Below are 19,520 nucleotides of genomic sequence, written 5' to 3'. Positions count from 1 at the left end.
CAGGGATAAGGAAAGAAGGTGCAGAATCCAAAAAGTCAGCAATCATTTGTCTCTTGCAGATCCAAAAGCAAAACAGTTCAAGAATAGTCTATTAGGCTTCACAAAGCCAAAATTTAACAAAAATGACGATAGAATCTTCTTTCACATAAGTACAGCGGCCAGACTCACGTTAGCAAAAGTGTGGAAGGGGAAAAGACTTCCAACCACAGAGGAATGGCTAAGTAAAATATGGGATATAATTCGAATGGACAGCTTAACACAAAAGTTAAGAGAAGGGAAAAATAAAACCGACTGGACATTCTATATATATAAAAGAGTGATGGCATCACGGCGACCCACAAAACAACAACACTACAGGCCCCCCAACCTCGAAATTTGACAACACAACCCATCATCCACGGCTCTAGGTTGATACAACAAAAAGAAAAGAAAATGAAGTCCTAATTAGAGAGAGAGAAATAATTACTTTTATCCAATTGCTGCCAGTAAGAAGGCTAAGCTCCTCCAACTTGGTCTCCTAGCAACCCAATAAAAAATAATAAAAAACACTAAAAAATTAATACAATAAAATACTATAATAACAAGAAAATAATAAAATATAATAAATAAAAAGATAACTTACAATAAAATTAATAAAAAAAATACAAATAACATCAAATAAAAATTACACAACAATTTTTAACCAATACCACCACCACTTTGCCACAGCAACGCGTGGCCGGGCACAGCTAGTGCTTCATAAAATTCATGAGAAAAAGAAGAACAGACTTTATGATAGACCTGTCCTATATATAAGAATAATCTAAACAGAAGGAGACCAAAGAAACCTAAAGATAACGAAAAAAGAACCTCCGAAGCCAAGATGGGAAGTCAAACCACAATCAAGAGCACAACTGTATTTTTTTTCTCTTTCCCGCTCCCCCATTGTTTTTCCCCTTCTTCGTTACTTTCTGCTATCTCTTAAGTTATTATTTGTTCTCCCACTTTCATTGTACTATATTCACATGAAATAAATAAAAACTATTATAAAAAATTTGTCCCAAAATCCAAAGGCAGCTTTGGTCCATAAGCAAAACTTGAACAAGGAGACACAACAAGAACATGGAAAAACTCCCAGAATACTTGAGTCCCAAAACCAAGACAAGAACAAGAGAACCTAGGCCTGGCTGTAGCTTAAAAACCACGTTTCCTGAACTGAAGATCGGAGTGCCCATTAGCTCCTAATAAACAGACATGAAAGCATTACAGTTGCCCTGGAATTTTTGCTTCCCATGAAGCCATGTTGATTTACGAATCTAGCTATCTGCTCGAATCGGCAAACGTGCCTCCTTGCTTAGGTCAGTATCATCAATTTGTCTTCACTGGACTCCTTATCTGGAGAGGATTATTGGACATTCCATAACCTATTGCAAAACATAACTTAATGCATAAGCTATTGGAACATAACTGCACCAAGTCCATGGGCACATATCCTTTTGGCAAACGTGAATTTCCATGAATATGTGGAGATCACCTTTGGAAAACCACTAGTCACAAAAAGCATAACCGTGTTAGAAATCAACTCTTTAATCAAGCATTATTCACAAGCATTGATGTAACTTCAGTTGTTAGACTGAAGAACCATGTCTTCAGACTGCCAAGGGTAAAGACATGCCACTACAAAAATATATTTGGTTAGCAGAGGATGGTTGTTTCTTTGCAGTTGAAGTTGCCCAAAAGATATATACAGTAGAGTCTCGCTTATCCAACGTAAACGGGCCGGAAGAACGTTGGATAAACGAATATGTTGGATTATAAGGAGAGATTAAGGAGAAGCGTATTGAACATCAACATAGGTTATGATTTTGCAAATTAAGCACCAAAACATCATGTTGAACAACAGATTTCATAGAAAAAGTAGTTCAATACACAGTAATGCTATGTAGTAATTACTGTATTTACAAATTTAGCACCAAAATATCACGATGTATTGAAAACATTGACTACAAAAATGCGTTGGATAATCCAGAATGTTGGATAAGTGAGACTCTACTGTAGGTTCTTTTCTCTATGTTGAGAACACAGGGTATCAGTCTTAACTAATAGTCCATAGTATTTAGTATAGTTTAGTATAGTTGTACTCACTGAAGTCCATAAGCAAATATCGAAGTCTCTAAACTGTCTTCTCCACTGAAGTCCAAACAGCAAGTTAAATGCATTCACCTCCTCTGAGGTCTGATGCAAGACATCTGCTCCCACTGAAGTCTAATCAGATACATGACTACAAAATGGAGTCTTGAGTCTGCACATGCTCAGTATAATCACATGCTTATAACTCCTCCCACACCAAAGAGTCAAATAAACTGGCAAATCAACATACACATAGAATACGGGTTACCAAATATACACATTAACAAATGAATAGTGAGTGGCTTGGGAGGTTGCTTCCAACTTCTGTGACTGGCCTTGAGGTTCAGAGGCAATTACATTCTCAGTCCCTGCAACTGTGTCTGTATCGATATTTAAAACAGTTTCACTTTCTAGCCCTGCATGAGAATGAATCCCAGGAAAGCGCACGATCCTGTCTGACTCTAGATCAGGGGTCCCCAAACTAAGGCCCGGGGGCCGGATGCGGCCCATCGAAGCCATTTATCCGGCCTCCACGGCACAAGGGCAAAAGGGGGTTGGGCTAAATGACCCAAGAGGCCTCTTCTTCTCTTACAACCATTATTATTATTATTATTATTATTATTATTATTATTATTATTAACATTGAGGTTGGGTGGCCATCTGTCAGGGGTGCTTTGCTTGTGCTTTTGGTGCAAAAAGGCAGAAGGCGGCTGGACTAAATGGCCCAAGGGGTCTCTTCCAACCCTCTTTATTATTATTATTATTATTATTATTATTATTATTATTATTATTAACATTGAGGCTGGATGGCCATCTGTCAGGGGTGCTTTGCTTGTGCTTTTGGTGCATAAAGGCAGAAGGGGATTGGATTCAATGTCCAACCCTCATTATTATTATTATTATTATTATTATTATTATTATTATTATTATTATTATTATTAACATTGAGACTGGGTGGCCATCTGTCAGAGATGATTTGCTTGTGCTTTTGGTGCACAAAGGCAGAAAGGGATTGGACTCAATGGCCCAAGAGGTCTCTTCCAACCCTAATTATTATTATTATTATTATTATTATTATTATTATTATTATTATTATTATTATTATTATGTTGTATGGCACAGCAAACAAGATAGACATGCTGGATTTCATTTCGCAAAACCACAAGTCGAACACTTCCCAAGTGTCTAGGACTGTGTGATGTATTTTCTGATGATGTGTGCAGATCCCAGTAGGGTGGCCTTTTGCAGTTGGCAGATGGTGATTTTGTCAATGTCTATTGTTTCCAAATGCCGGCTGAGATCTTTTGGCACAGCACCCAGTGTGCCCATCACCACCGGGACTACCTGCACTGGTTTCTGCCAGAGTCTTTGAAGTTCAATCTTGAGGTCCTGATAGCGGCTGAGTTTTTCCTGTTGTTTTTCGTCAATGCGACTGTCACCTGGGATGGCAACATCAATGATCCAAACCTTGTTCTTTTCCACAACTGTGATGTCTGGTGTGTTGTGTTCCAGAACTTTGTCAGTCTGGATTCAGAAGTCCCACAGTATCTTTGCGTGCTCATTTTCCAAGACTTTTGCAGGTTTGTGATCCCACCAGTTCTTTGCTGCTGGGAGGTGGTACTTGAGGCATAAGTTCCAATGAATCATTTGGGCCACATAGTTGTGCCTCTGTTTGTAGTCTGTCTGCGCGATTTTCTTACAGCAGCTGAGGAGATGATCCATGGTTTCATCGGTTTCCTTGCACAGTCTGTATTTTTGGTCATCAGCTGATTTTTCGATCTTGGCCTGAATTGCCTTTGTCCTGATGGCTTGCTCCTGGGCTGCAAGGATCAGGCCTTCTGTCTCCTTCTTCAGGGTCCCATTCGTGAGCCAGAGCCAGGTCTTCTTCTTATTATTATTATTATCATCATCATTATTAACATTGAGACTGGGTGGCCATCTGTCAGGGATGCTTTGCTTGTGCTTTCGGTGCACAAAGGCAGAAGGGGATTGGACTCAATGGCCCAAAGGGTCTCTTCCAACCCTCTTTTTTATTATTGTTGTTGTTATTATTATTATTATTATTATTATTATTATTATTATTAATTATTATTATTGCTCGGTAGCCAACTATAGTCCGGCCCTCCAACTGTCCGAAGGATCGTGAACTGGCTCCCTGTTTAAAAAGTTTGGGGACCCCTGGGCTAAGCTGTCAGAAGAAGGTCCTCTGAGGTTTGCGGTTGAAAATATTGGAGAATGAAAATAATATCTGCCTTGTTGGGCACCTCCACTTCCAAATGTACCTTCATACGCACAAATGAGAAAAGGAAGGATCACAATACATTTGTGATCAATACAATGACAATACACTCTGTTTGTTGTCATTTTGGCTTTTTTAAAAAAATGGCTTTCACATTGCCCTCCCCATTTATTCTTGTTAATTATCTGTAATAGTATGTTTTAATTTCCAGAGGCCTCGGAGCTCTAGACACATCATCCATTATTCATAGAACACAGGATCTAAAATAAACTATAAATGGATGAGCAAAGAGTGGTTGGATATGTAAAGAGAAAGCTTGCGAAGGAGAATTCACCCTGCTTCAACTTAACTGGGAGGAAGCCCTGCCGCCTCCGTTCCATTTATTTCACAATGGTCTGCCCCAACTCCTTGGAAATATTACCTCCGACGGATACTCAGACAGGATGTTGTCAAAGCTGCCTGCGATTGTTCTTTGACAATCGCTAAAGCAAGTACTGAAAATGAAGGGCTTTTGAATATTTTATAAGTGATAGATTGAATTACATAACAAAAGAATAGAAAATACAGTAATACAACAAGTACGGTCCACATCCCTGTTGGTGTGCATCAGGGATCAGCACTCTCACCAACACTTGGTTGTTGTATGTCTTTCGGGCTGTGTGGCCATGTTCCAGAAGTATTCTCTCCTGACGTTTCGCCCACATCTATGGCAGGCATCCTCAGAGGTTGTGAGGCATGGATAAACTAGGCAAGGAAGGTAAATATATATCTGTGGAGAGTCCAGGGTGTGACATGAGTCCTTTGTCAGTTGGAAGCCAGCACTAACGTTTCAGTTAATCACCCTAATTTGCATTGGAAAGGTTTGTCTCTTGCCTGGGGTGCATCCTTTTGTTCAGAGTCATTAGCCGTCCTTGGGGCTCCTCTGCCCTCAGAGTGTTGCTTCCCATCTACTGTTCTGATTTTTGAGTTTTTTAATATTGGTAGCCAGATTTTGTTCATTTTCATGGTTTCCTCCTTTCTGTTGAAGTTGTCCACATGCTTGTGGATTTCAATGGCTTCTTTGCGTAGTCTGACATGATAGTTGTTGGAGTGGTCCAGCATTTCTGTGTTCTCAAATAATACACTGTGTCCAGGCTCGTTCATCAAGTGCTCTGCTATGGCACTGCAGACTCACTCAGCCAGAGAAATCAGCCATAGCAGAGCACTTGATGAACCGACCTGGACACAGAATATTATTTGAGAACGCAGAAATGCTTGACCACTCCAACAACTATCATGTCAGACTACACAGAAAAGCCATTGAAATCCACAAGCATGTGGACAACTTGAACAGAAAGGAGGAAACCATGAAAATGAACAAAATCTGGCTACCAGTATTACAAAACTCCAAAATCAAAACAGTAGATGGGAAGCAACACTCTGAGGGCAGAGGATCCCCAAGGATGGCTAATGACTCTGAACAAAGGATGCCCCCCAGGCAAGAGACAAACCTTTCCAATGCTAATTAGGGTGATTAACTGCAACATTAACGTTGACTTCCAACTGATAAAGGACTCTGTCTATATCGGAGACACACGGCTGCTTTCTATATCGGGAGTGAAAAGTGTGTGGCCCTCCAGATGTAGTTGGCCTGCAACTCCCAATGGCAGATTGATTATGAATGTTGGATGCTGTGGTTTGACAACATCTGGAGGGACACACCATTCCCTTTCCCTTGTCCAGTGACCCCTTCTGTTCTCTCTACAATGCTGGAAGAGGAGGCTGCATTTCTCTCTCCTTTTCCACCCTTTTCTAATGGCAAGAGGTCATTAATGTACAGAGGAAAAGCAAGGAGCTAAGGCAGCCTTTTTGGCTTTGCTTTCAGCTTTGCTTCCTTGCACTGAGTATGAAACTGGCTTTGGGAGCTTTCCAAGATTCACAAAACTAAAACAAAAAACTATGGGGTATGTTTCTATTCTTAAATTTTTGGCATGTGCCATGGCCCCGTAATGGATATCAATTTGGAATTATGAATGTAATTAATTTGATCCGACTTACGAAGACTAACGAAAAATTGCACACCCCTAATATTTATCCTTGACTCAACAACCATTGCATAAATATATTCTCCTACTCTACGGAAACCTCAAGTATCCAATGCTGCAGGAAATTTCCTGAGAATGTGAACGGCAGCTACTATTTATTCTTTGTTTTTCCTCTGCCTAAGCTCTGAAATATAGAAAAGGAACACTGTCACATTTCTCAGTGGAATACCAAGCTTTTTGTTGCTACCGTGAGGATCTGGTTGCCTGTTACTATTCCTTAGGCCCAGATGGCTATGAATTATCTTTCTGACATAAACTCTTGGACACAGGGCAGGTGGAAATGGCAATGGAGTTACACAAAAACTGTTGCAACAGTGTCTCCTGATACATAAGGCTGGCACAAGCCAAAGTCAGATGATGCAACCAAGGGTGGGAATGTGAGCAAAGTTTGCAAGAATCAGCAAAATATGCAGCAAAACATAACTGTTACCAAAGCCAATTCACGTAACTTCTTCTGACTCAGCAACTCAAAGATACATCCCCAAATTAATAATTATACAATCCCTTCTATCCCCTTCTAGAAGCTACAAATACAGTAGAGTCTCACTTATCCAACATTTGCTTATCCAACGTTCTGGATTATCCAACACATTGTTGTAGTCAATGTTTTTAATACATCGTTATATTTTGGTGCTAAATTTGTAAATACAGTAATTACTACATAGCATTACTGTGTATTGAACTACTTTTTCTGTCAAATTTGTTGTATAACATGATGTTTGGGTGCTTTATTTGTAAAATCATAACCTAATTTTTTTTTACTTAATTCCTCTTATTATCCAACATATTCGCTTATCCAACATTCTGCGGGCCCGTTTATGTTGGATAAGTGAGACTCTACTGTAGATCCATAGACAAATATGGAAATACTGCTGGGGTCAGTTGCACCAATTTCCTAAGTGGATTTAATAGAGCCTATGGGTGCATCTACACTGTGGAATTAATGCAGTTTGAGACCACTTAGTTGTAGTTTTACAATATCTCTGAAAAAACAGTGCTGGTGCCTCACCAAACCTCATCTCCCATGGCAGTTAAAGCGGGGTGAAACTGTGTTAATTCTGCAATGTAAATGCACCCTAGGACTTCATTTCCAAATGATGAACTTCACTGTGTTTCCGGTGGCGCAATGGGTTAAACCTTTGTGCCGGCAGGACTGATGACTTGAAGGTTGGGTTGCTGACCTGAAGGTTGCCAGTTCAAATCCAACCCAGGGAGAGTGCGGATGAGCTCCCTCCGTTAGCTCCAGCTCCATGCGGGGACATGAGAGAAGCCTCCCTTAAGGATGGTAGGACTTCACTTTCAAAATGATGAACTTAACTGTGTTCTTGATGAAAGAAAGTTTGGATTTTGTTTGTCCAGTTGTGAATCTGGGATGTTTCAGACTTTCCTATCAAAAGGTCAACAGTGTGCCTTGATTTTGTATCTGGACCGCGGTTTGCTTTTCTCCAATAGACTCCCATCCTGAAGTTCAACACAATGAATTCAGAACGGGTTGGAACAGAAAACAGCAATGAGAGACATCCCAGAAAGAGGACATTTCAGTAACAATTGTCAAAATCCGTTTCATTAAGCCTGCCCAGTGGGGACTTGGCTCAAGCTAGTCCCAACAGGATTTAAAAAATCAATCCAAGCATTTTGCCTCCAAACCAGAGGTTTCTCCAATCCTGCCAAGTTGAAGAATGGGACGAGAGCCTAAACAAATTAGGATCTAATGGTTTCGAGGCTGGGAGGAAGAACTATTGTTCCTAACCCAGTCTCTTGTCTGGATTTCACTTGGCACCCATTATGTTGACTTTGCCTGTGGCTATAGCTGGCAGAGGAATAGGGTCATCACTCACCATTTGGAGAGTTTCTTATTCCCAAAATTTGGAAGAAAGATCTGTACGAGAAAAGCAGTAGCCAATGCCATCCCAGTGTCATAACATTCAACATCCCTTCAGGCAAATGTTTTGGATGGCATGGGCTAGATTCAGCATTTCTCAACCTAGGGGTCCCAAGACCATCAGAAAAAGCATATATTTCTGATGGTCTTAGGAACCCAAATCCCTCCAGTATTTTCTGTTGTGTGGGAAGTTTGTCCCAATTCTATCATTGGTGGGGTTCAAGGGCTTTTTGATTGTAGGTGAACTATAAATCTCAGAAACAACTCCCAAATGTCAAGTCTATTTTCCTCAAACTCTACCAGTGTTCACATTTGGGCATATTGAGTATTCGTGTCAAGTTTTGTCCAGATCCATCACTGTTTGGAATTCACAGTGGTCTCTGGAAGTAGGTGAACTACAACTCCAAAACTCAAAGGTCAATGCCCACCAAACCCTTCCATGGTCATGGGAGTTCTGAGTGCCAAGTTTGGTTCAATTTGGGGTTAATAGCAAGAGCTCACTCTGCTCCCCGGATTCGAACCACCGACCTTTCAATCAGCATGTTCAGCAGCTCAGTAGTTTAACCTACTGCGCCACCAGGGGCTCCATTATTATTTATACCCCGCTTTATCTCCACTGAAGGGGACTCAAAGCGGCTAAAAATACACCACTTCACCTGACAGGGCTCAATACTATGGAATCATGTTTTACGAGCAATGAGGAGAGATAGGTAAGAAATACAATTATTATTATTATTATTATTATTATTATTATTATTATTATTATTATTATTATTGTATGACACAGCAAACAAGATAGACATGCTGGATTTCGTTTCACAAAATCACAAGTCGAACACTTCCCAAGTGTCTAGGACTGTGTGATGTATTTTTGGATGATGCGTGCAGATCCCAGCAGGGTGGCCTTTTGCAGTTGGCAGATCGTAATTTTGTCAATGCCTATTGTTTCCAAATGCCAGCTGAGGTCTTTTGGCACGGCACCCAGTGTGCCGATCACCACCGGGACCACCTGCACTGGTTTCTGCCAGAGTCTTTGAAGTTCAATCTTGAGGTCCTGAGTTTTTCCTGTTGTTTTTTGTCAATGCGACTGTCACCTGGGATGGCGACATCAATGATCCAAACCTTTTTCTTTTCCACAACTGTGATGTCTGGTGTGTTGTGTTCCAGAACTTTGTCAGTCTGGATTCGGAAGTCCCACAGTATCTTTGCGTGCTCATTTTCCAAGACTTTTGCAGGTTTGTGATCCCACCAGTTCTTTACTGCTGGGAGGTGGTACTTGAGGCATAAGTTCCAATGAATCATTTGGGCCACATAGTTGTGCCTCTGCTTGTAGTCTGTCTGTGCGATTTTCTTACAGCAGCTGAGGATATGATCCATGGTTTCGTCAACTTCCTTGCACAGTCTGCATTTTGGGTCATCAGCTGATTTTTCGATCTTGGCCTGAATTGCCTTTGTTCTGATGGCTTGCTCTTGGGCTTCAAGGATCAGGCCTTCTGTCTCCTTCTTCAGGGTCCCATTTGTGAGCCAGAGCTCAATAATAATAATAATAATAATTATTATTATTATTATTATTATTATTATTGCTCTAAGCTCTTTAGCCTTTGTGGCCAATGTGTCCTAGTGCTGATGCTGGAACATTGAGGCTTTTTAAGGACCCATAGATAATATATTTGTTTCAGTATTCTTGGTTTTGGACTCTTTCGTCAGTCATGTTATCTAAGAGCAACTAGGTGACTTCTCAATGAACTAAGGTTAAGTAAAGGTTTTCCCCTGACCTTAAGCCTAGTCGTGTCCAACTTTGGGGATTGTGCTCATCTCCATTTCTAAGCCAAAGGGCCGGCATTGTCCGTAGACACCTCCAAGGCCATGTGACTGCATAGTGCGGTGTTACCTTCCCGCCGGAGCAGTACCTATTGATTTACTCACATTTGCATGTTTTTGAACTGCTAGGTTGGCAGAAGCTGGGGCTAACAGCGGGAGCTCATCCCACTCTCCGGATTCGAACCGCCAACCTTTCAGTCAGCAAGTTCAGCAGCTCAACAGTTCCACCCTCTGTACCACCAGGGGCTCTATTGAATTAAACGTAAGTGCAATTTGGGTGGCCTGATGCAAACACAGGTAGGTCTTGCAAGGGATGTCGCAGCAGCAGCAATTAACGTTGCAAACAAAACCTCAGATTGCCACTTGATTACATGGGAGAAAAAAATCCTGTATAATCACTGGTCATAGGCATGCATTTTGGTTCTTAAGTTACTTATGGGCACACGTTTTGCCTTGCCTGGCCAGCCAGGAATTGGCTGGAGCGGAAGTGGCTCATTCATCATCCTCTCCTTTTGGATATCCTGTGTCTCCGTATTGCCAGGATGTGGTGGAAGAATATATTACATATGTGTGTGTGTGTGTGTGTGTGTAAGAGAGGATTTTTTAAAAAGCTATCTTGATGGATATTACTGTGTATATATACACATACATACACATATCTATCTAGACGTGTCTATATATATTTGTGTGTTCATTTCCCCCCTGTAATATCTGCAAGCCCTATATATAGGTAGGTAAGAATATAGTCATATCTATCCAGACATCTCTCTCTATATAAATATTTGCAGAGACTTGCAAACATATGAGGGTAAATTCTTGTATAAAAATAATGTATATGTATGGCTACAGATACACAGGTACATGGATCTATATGTATAAAGGATTTGCAAAGACCTGCAAACATATGAGGGGAAAATTCATATAGAAAATTAATGTACATAGATCGATACACATATAAAGGTACATAGAGACTGCAAAAGCTTGCAAGGGGTTAATGCCTATAGGAGAGTTCAACAAATATATCAGGGGAAAATGCTTTCATAAGATTAATGAATATATATATTTTCTTCTTCCTGACTTGCAAGGGTCTCTTTCTCTTTTCAAAACACTCCCTTGATTAAGAGCGAGGGAGGCTTTGCAAAAGTAAACACACTGATAAGGGAGGAGAAGAGAGAAATAGATCACATATTGCAAGCAAGAGCCTGCAGGCTTTGCAAAAGAAAACACACTGATAAGGGAGGAGAAGAGAGAAATAGATCACATATTGCAAGCAAGAGCCTGCAGGCTTTGCAAAAGAAAACACACTGATAAGGGAGGAGAAGAGAGAAATAGATCACATATTGCAAGCAAGAGCCTGCAGGCTCCGTTTCCGGCCTTTACCTTGACCCGATTATAAGCCGGGGAGGCTTTTTCAGCTCATAAATAAGGGCTGAAAAACTCGGCGTATCTTCGAGTATATACGGTAATCTGTGATCACATACTGGATTCTATGACAGTGTAGATGAGGCCTGAGGGCCCTTCCACGCAGCCATATAACCCAGAACATCAAGGCAGAGCATCCATAATATCTGCTTTGAACTGGATTGTCTGAGTCCACACTGTCATATAATCCAGTTCAATGTGGATTTTTATGTAGCTGTGTGGAAGGGCCTCGGAGACGACTTGAAGGCACACAGTAAGAACTTGCATTTTAAGTAGAAGGAGCAAAAGATTCAAGGGAGACTATACAACAGCGTTGCAAAGAGAACTCTCCGCATGAGCCTTATGGAAGGAGGGTGAATTCAACTGTTCAAAGAGAGACTCGGGATTGTCTGCCTCCCCCAATCCTCCAGCAAAATGCCATTTCCTCTCCTGAAAGAGAGGAAGTTCCTTGTCTCGCTTCCCTTTTAACATCCTTTAGCTTTCATGCTGGCTTCTTTTCCTTTTTTTAGAGTGACCCCCTAGGCGCTGGGGGATGGTTGGCCTATTTTCAGGATGTTTCTCAATAGGACTTTTGGAAAGATTCAGCAAAGAACTGGGGAAAGGACGCTGGCTTGTTTTGATTGCTGAGGAGTTGCCAACTTGTTTGGCTCCTGTGCCTTTAAGCGCAGCCGGTCGGCAAAGTCCCCATCTACTTACTTACTGTATATACTCAAGTATAAGCCTAGTTTTTCAGCCCCTTTTTTTAAGACTGAAAAGCTCCCCTCGACTTATACTCGCGTGAGTATAAACGAGCCGCCAGAAGCTTGGATAGATTGCTTAGATTTTAGCTGTTTTTGTAAGCCACTCCGGGGGGGGGGGGGGGGGGAGTGTTTTTAAGATTTTTTTTTATTTTTTAAAAAGATATTTAAAAGATGTTTTTAAATTGTTAGATTTTAGCCTTTCTTGTAAGCCGCCCCGAGCCCTAGGGGAGTGGCGGCATATAAGTTTAAAAAATAAAATAAAATAAAATAAATAAGCGAATATCTTGGATAATAAGAAGAGATTAAGGAAAAGCCTATTAAACATCAAATTGGGTTATGATTTTTCAAATTAAGCACCAAACATCATGTTTTACAACAAATTTGACAGAAAACGTAGTTCAATATGCAGTAATGTTATGTTGTAATTACTGTATTTACAAATTTAGCACCAAAATTTTAAATTTTAATTCTTCTTAAAATCCCAAGACAAAAAAAACAACGATACACTCCAGAAGAGAAATCCTCATAAAACTTTACTCATCAGAAGCTTTCCAGCTTCAAAAGAATGCATTTCAAAAAAAAGGGGAGTGGGGAAGAATACTATGAAATAACTTCATTGCTCAGAGGTTATACAAGATGGTTTTGTAAAGAAGAGCTCTTGAGTCATACGAGCAATAAAAATGAGCAACTGGAATGATAAAAGTAAACAATGATACAGATTGCTTATACAGTAGTCTCTCACTTATCCAAGACTCGCTTATCCAAGTTTCTGGATTATCCAATCCATTTTTGTAGTCAATGTTTTCAATATATCGTGATATTTTGGTGCTAAATTCGTAAATACAGTAATTGCAACATAACATTACTGCGTATTGAACTACAGTAGAGTCTCACTTATAAAAGCTAAATGGGTCGGCAGAAGCTTGGAAAAGTGAATATCTTGGATAATAAGGAGAGATTAAGGAAAAACCTATTAAACATCAAATTAGGTTATGATTTTACAAATTAAGCACCAAAACGTCATGTTTTACAACAAATTTGACAGAAAAAGTAGTTCAATATGCAGTAATGTTGTGTTGTAATTACTGTATTTACGAATTTAGCACCAAAATATCATGATATATTGAAAACATTGACTACAAAAATGGCTTGGATAATCCAGAAGCTTGGATAAGCGAGGCTTGGATAAGTGAGACTCTACTGTATTATTATTATTATTATTATTAATATTATTATTATTATTTCGTATCACAAAATCACAAGTCGAACACTTCCCAAGTGTCTAGGACTGTGTGATGTATTTTCAGATGATGCGCGCAGATCCCAGTCGGGTGGCCTTTTGCAGTTGGCAGATCATAATTTTGTCAATGTCTATTGTTTCCAAATGCCGGCTGAGATCTTTTGCCACAGCACCCAATTTATTTATTTATTTATTTATTTATTTACAACATTTATAACCCAATGTGCCCATCACCACCGGGACCACCTGCGCTGGTTTCTGCCAGAGTCTCTGAAGTCCAATCTTGAGGTCCTGATAGCGGCTGAGTTTTTCCTGTTTATTATTATTATTATTATTATTATTATCTACTTTGAACTGGATTACATGAGTCTACACGGCCATACAGTCCAGTTCAAAGCAGATAATCCGGATTGTATATGGCAGTGTGGAAGGAGCCTCATATAATCCAGTTCAAAGCAGATAGAAGAAGCATACATTCTGGGCGGATGCTTTTTTGTGGTTTGGTCTGTGGCGCTTCTTGTAAAGAGGAGGAAAGGAGGAGGCAAACGAAAAGAGAAAGCGGTCCTCTTTGAACCTGAAGTGACAGCATGGCCATACTCTGAGGCCCCTTCTTCACAGCTAATATAATCCAGATTATCAAGGTAGTTCATCCACATGATCTGCTTTGAACTGGGTTCTAGGGGTCAGACTGCCATATAATCCAGTTCAGAGCGGATAACCTGGATTGTATATGGCAGTGTAGAAGGGGCCCGAAAGTCCAGAAATCTAGGAAATTGATAAATAAGCCATTTCGACCGTCTGTCTGCCGCTTGCTGGATCCGCAGTCACCATCATGTGCTGACAAATTGCTGACACCCAGTGACTCAAATTCATGGGAATCATTTGTACATGCTGCTCTCTGAAGCCCCTTCTGCACTGCCGTATAATCCAGATTTTCAAAGCAGATCATCCACATAATCTGCTTTGAACTGGATTATCTGAGGGCCCTTCCAGACAGGCCTGATATCCCAGGATCTGATCCCAGCAATGTCAAGGGCTCTTTGGTAAACAATTGAGCACACTTTTGCGCCAAAATGTATTGCTTTCCAAGCAAATGGGGGCCTTATAGTTAGTTCTCAAGGCCCCCCAAGCAACGACCCGCTTCCCATTCCGCCTGTTTCCTCAGCCTCTCCCCCCACAACCGCCCAACCTTCCCTAAGGCACGTCACTTCCTCGCAAACTTTTTTTCCCCCCGAGGAAACATCTGTGCCAAAAGTTGCTCCACTGTCCACAAGCCTGGAGGAAGCGCCGAGAGAGCAAGACGCACAGACACAGTCACACACAGACAACCCGCCCTTGCGCTGCCCCCCTTCCACCCCTTTTTTTCCCTTTTCTCCTCCTCCTCTTCCTTTCTTTTTCTTTCTTTTTTTGCCCTTTCCGGCTTTGCATGTCAGATTTCCTGCATTTGTCCCAGGCAAACAACTCGGAAGCATGGACACGGGCTAAGGAGGAGGAGAAGGGACCGTTAGATCTCCAGAAGCGCAAAAGGAGGAAGAGGAGGAGGAAAAAGAGCCCTCGCTGAGGCGGTTTCCCGAGGCGGAAAAGCTTGGACCGAAAGTTGTTGCAATCCTCGTTCTCTCCTCTTTCTTTCCCCCCCAACAACACCCCGCTTTGCAACTGCGGAACCGCCTTAATCCCTCTCGGAAGAGGGTCCCCCCATCCGTGCCCAAAGGCGCGCCGTGCGCCCACCATGGCCAGCGACTGCGCCGCCCGCAGCCTCGACAGCCTCGACCTCGCTGCCCTCCGGGTAAGTCCACGGAGCCCTTCCCAGTTCCGCACTTGCACTCCCAGGACTCAAGGCTCTCCAGTCTGGGAGTTATAGTTTGCCTGGGCACCAGCACTCCTTGCTAAAGACCTTGCACAGGCAGCCACACCTCCCAGGATTCCCTAACATTCAGCCAACATAGCATGTGCTGTCCAGGCTTTCATGGCCGGAATCACTTTGTTGCTGTGAATTTTCCGGCCTATATGGCCATGTTCCTGAAGCATTCTCTCCTGAAGTTTCACCTACATCTATGGCAGGCATCCTCAGAGGTTGGAAACTAGGCGAGTGAGGTTTATATACCTATGGAATAATGTCCAAAATGAGAGAAAGAACTCTTGCCTGCTTGAGTCAAGTGTGAATCTTGCAACTGGACACCTTGATTAGCACTGAATGATCTTGCAGCTTCAAGGCCTGGCTGCTTCCTACCCGGGGATCCTCTGTCGGGATGTGTTAGCTTGGCCATGATTGTATCATAGCGGGAATTTCTTTGTTTTCAGAGTGTTGTTCTTTATTTACTGTCCTGATTTTACTACTACTACTAATAATAAAGTAGAGCCTCGCTTATCCAACGTAAACGGGCCGGCAGAACATTGGATAAGCAAATATGTTGGATAATAAGGAGAGATTAAGGAAAAGCCTATTAAACATTAAATTAGGTTATGATTTTACAAATTAAGCACCAAAACATCATGTTATGCAACAAATTTGACAGAAAAAGTAGTTCAATATGCAGTAATGCTATGTAGTAATTACTGTATTTACGAATTTAGCACCAAAATGTCACGCTGTATTGAAAACATTGACTACAAAAATGCGTTGGATAATCCAGAACATTGGATAAGTGAGTGTTGGATAAGTGAGACTCTACTGTACCTGTAGAATAATGTCCAAAGTGGGAGAAAGAACTCATGTCTGCTTGAGTCAAGTGTGAATGTTGCAACTGGACACCTTGATTAGCACTGAATGACCTTGCAGCTTCAAGGCCTGGCTGCTTCCTACCCGGGGATCCTCTGTCGGGATGTGTTAGCTGGCCATGATTGTATCATAGCGGGAATTTCTTTGTTTTCAGAGTGTTGTTCTTTATTTACTGTCCTGATTTTAATAATAATAATAATAATAAAGTAGAGCCTCGCTTATCCAACGTAAACGGGCCGGCAGAACATTGGATAAGCGAATATCTTGGATAATAAGGAGGGATTAAGGAAAAGCCTATTAAACATTAAATTAGGTTATGATTTTACAAATTAAGCACCAAAACATCATGTTATGCAACAAATTTGACAGAAAAAGTAGTTCAATATGCAGTAATGCTATGTAGTAATTACTGTATTTACGAATTTAGCACCAAAATGTCACGCTGTATTGAAAACATTGACTACAAAAATGCGTTGGATAATCCAGAACGTTGGATAAGCGAGTGTTGGATAAGTAAGACTCTACTGTACCTGTAGAATAATGTCCAAAGTGGGAGAAAGAACTCTTGTCTGCTTGAGTCAAGTGTGAATGTTGCAACTGGACACCTTGATTAGCACTGAATGACCTTGCAGCTTCAAGGCTTGGCTGCTTCCTACCTGGGGATCCTCTGTCGGGATGTGTTAGCTGGCCGTGATTGTTTCATAGCTGGAATTTCTTTGTTTCCAGAGTGTTGTTCTTTATTTACTGTCCTGATTTTAATAATAATAATAATGTAATAATAATTTTAATAATAACAAGGTGTCTCCGGTGGTTGAGTGTGTTAAAGTGCTGAGCTGCTGAACTTGCAGACCGAAAGGTCCCAGGTTCAAATCCGGGGAGCTGTTAGCCCCAGCTTCTGCCAACCTAGCAGTTCGAAAACATGTAATGCAAATGTTGTTACTTTTTCATTATAGTAATGGCGCAAGTGGGAAACTTCAAGGGCTCCTTTTTAAAGTTGTGCCTTCGTGTGGAGTTGCTGTTCGTTTTGTGTAGTTTCATTCGTATCGTTTCATTTCTGTATAACAAAAATGGGGCACCTATACGACACGAATTTTCGTCTGGCTAATGAAAAACACAAAAATTTTCGTGCCATTGGAGGCTCATTCCCCCCCCCCCCTCGGTTTTTGGGCTAGAGGTGTGAAAATTGCCACACACGGAGGGCATTTCAATCCCTTTTAGCCCGCCAACTTTTAAAACGTTTGGATCTTCCCCAGAGTACTATTATCATTAATAATATTATTAAATTAACCCCCATTTCCCCAGATCAGATCAAAGTCTCTTGGACATGTTCTCAGCGCTCGCTATAACCTGCAATGTTATTGGAGGGAGGGCCATTGGTGTTTCCTGAGCTGTTTGTGGAGCTTATCTGCGTAAGTGGACACCCAGCCACATACACACATACATATCTTCACTTTTATTATGTTGATTGTGTGTGTTTTCCCGTTCTTTCCAACATATGGCAGCCTTAAGGCCCTTTTCAGTGGCTGAGCCTATGTGACTTGCCAATAGTTACTAAGTGCATTTTCATGGCCAAGTGGGGATTCGAACCCTGCTCTCCAAAGCTCAAACCACTATGCCATGAAATGTTACTAGGTTCCAGTCCATAAATATTTGGATCAAAGTGTTTGAAGAAATACAGTAGAGTCTCACTTATCCAAGCTAAACGGGATGGCAGAAGCTTGATAAGCGAATATCTTGGATAATAAGGAGGGATTAAGAAAAAGCCTATTAAACATCAAATTAGGTTATGATTTTACAAATTAAGCGCCAAAACATCATGCTATACAACAAATTTGACCAAAAAAGTAGTTCAATATGCAGTAATGTTATGTTGTAATTACGGTATTTATGAATTTAGCACCAAAATATCATGATATATTGAAAACATTGACTACAAAAATGGCTTGGATAATCCAGAAGCTTGGATAAGTGAATATCTTGGATAATAAGGAGGGATTAAGAAAAAGCCTATTAAACATCAAATTAGGTTATGATTTTACAAATTCAGTGCCAAAACATCATGCTAGATAACAAATTTGACAAAAAAAGTAGCTCAAATACACAGTAATGTTATGTTGTAATTACGGTATTTACGAATTTAGCACCAAAATATCATGATATATTGAAAACATTGAACACAAAAATGGCTTGGATAATCCAGAAGCTTGGATAAGCGAGGCTTGGATGAGTGAGACTCTACTGTACTCTGAAAAACCTAGATGAAAAGTGGGGGACCTTGCAGGCCTTCCCTGATTTGATGGAACGGCAACTCCCATATTCAGTGGGGAGAAAGGGTGGAGGTTGTAGTCCAACAGTATATTAGAGGGCCACATAATTCCCAATTCTGGGAATCTGGAGAGCTAATACCAATCATAACTGGACAATTGATCTGACTCACTGGAAAGCATCTTGGCACATTCATCACAGTGGAATTTACTTCCAAGTAACCATGTGCTCTCCATCCTGCCAGAAGCACTGACTAACTGTACCTGGATCGGGGCCAATGGCTGTACTTCCGACTTGCATCAATACATTGCCCCAAGAGAGATAGTGGTGTGAGTTTACTTCCACAGTTCTTGCAGCTCAGCTCTTACTACCCTTTGTGTCACTCCTAGCATAGAAAGCAGATGGATTTACTAATAAATACCATGGGTCCATGTGGTGCTGTGCTCCATCCTCCACGTGGCATTTCAGTTGAAGAGTTGAAGAGAGATATTGACTCTAAGCTGGAAGGTGTCCAGAGGGAGACTCAAAGGATCCAAGGTCTCCTTCTGAGGAGCGTCTTAAAGAGCTGGGTCTGTTTAGCCTGCAGAAGAGAAGGTGGAGAGGAGAAAGTCATGTGTAAATAGGGTTGTTGTATGTCTTTCGGGCTGTGTGGCCATGTTCAAGAGGTATTCCGTCCTGACGTTTCGCCCACATCTATGGCAGGCATCCTCAGAGGTTGTGAGGTATGGATAAATTAAGTAAGGAAAGGAAAGAATATATATCTGTGTAGCGTCCAGGGTGTGGCAAGAGTCCTTTGTCACTGGGAAGCCAGCATTAATGTTTCAGTTAATCACCCTAATTAGCATTGGAAAGGTTTTTGTCTCTTGCCTGGGGGCATCCTTTGTTAGTCATTAGCTGTGCTTTGCCCTCAGTGTTGGTTCCAGAGTGTTGAAAAACCTTTCCAATGCTAATTAGGGTGATTAACTGAAACATTAATGCTGGCTTCCCAGTGACAAAGGA

The 19,520-nt window shown here is 41.2% G+C and overlaps 1 protein-coding gene and 1 long non-coding RNA gene across 2 annotated transcripts in view; one reads left to right on the top strand and one right to left on the bottom strand.

Annotated features, from left to right (window-relative positions):
- LOC134294047 (uncharacterized) overlaps window positions 1-19,520 on the bottom strand; it is a 68,716-nt gene that overhangs the window by 46,565 nt on the left and 2,631 nt on the right. Inside the window, exon 2 of the long non-coding RNA XR_010001030.1 lies at window positions 18,943-19,101. This is a non-coding gene — a long non-coding RNA (uncharacterized LOC134294047). The remainder of the gene's footprint in view (window positions 1-18,942; window positions 19,102-19,520) is intronic.
- nrk (Nik related kinase) overlaps window positions 14,781-19,520 on the top strand; it is a 127,727-nt gene continuing 122,987 nt past the window's right edge. Inside the window, exon 1 of the mRNA XM_062963792.1 lies at window positions 14,781-15,323. Within this exon, the coding sequence (XP_062819862.1) occupies window positions 15,267-15,323 (57 nt within the window). The 5' untranslated portion in view covers window positions 14,781-15,266. The remainder of the gene's footprint in view (window positions 15,324-19,520) is intronic.

The sequence above is a fragment of the Anolis carolinensis genome, unplaced genomic scaffold (assembly GCF_035594765.1).
Source record: "Anolis carolinensis isolate JA03-04 unplaced genomic scaffold, rAnoCar3.1.pri scaffold_12, whole genome shotgun sequence".
NCBI classification, from domain to species: Eukaryota; Metazoa; Chordata; class Lepidosauria; order Squamata; family Dactyloidae; genus Anolis; species Anolis carolinensis.
Note: the sequence above shows the minus strand (reverse complement) of the source record. Positions and strands in the feature narration are given on the sequence as shown.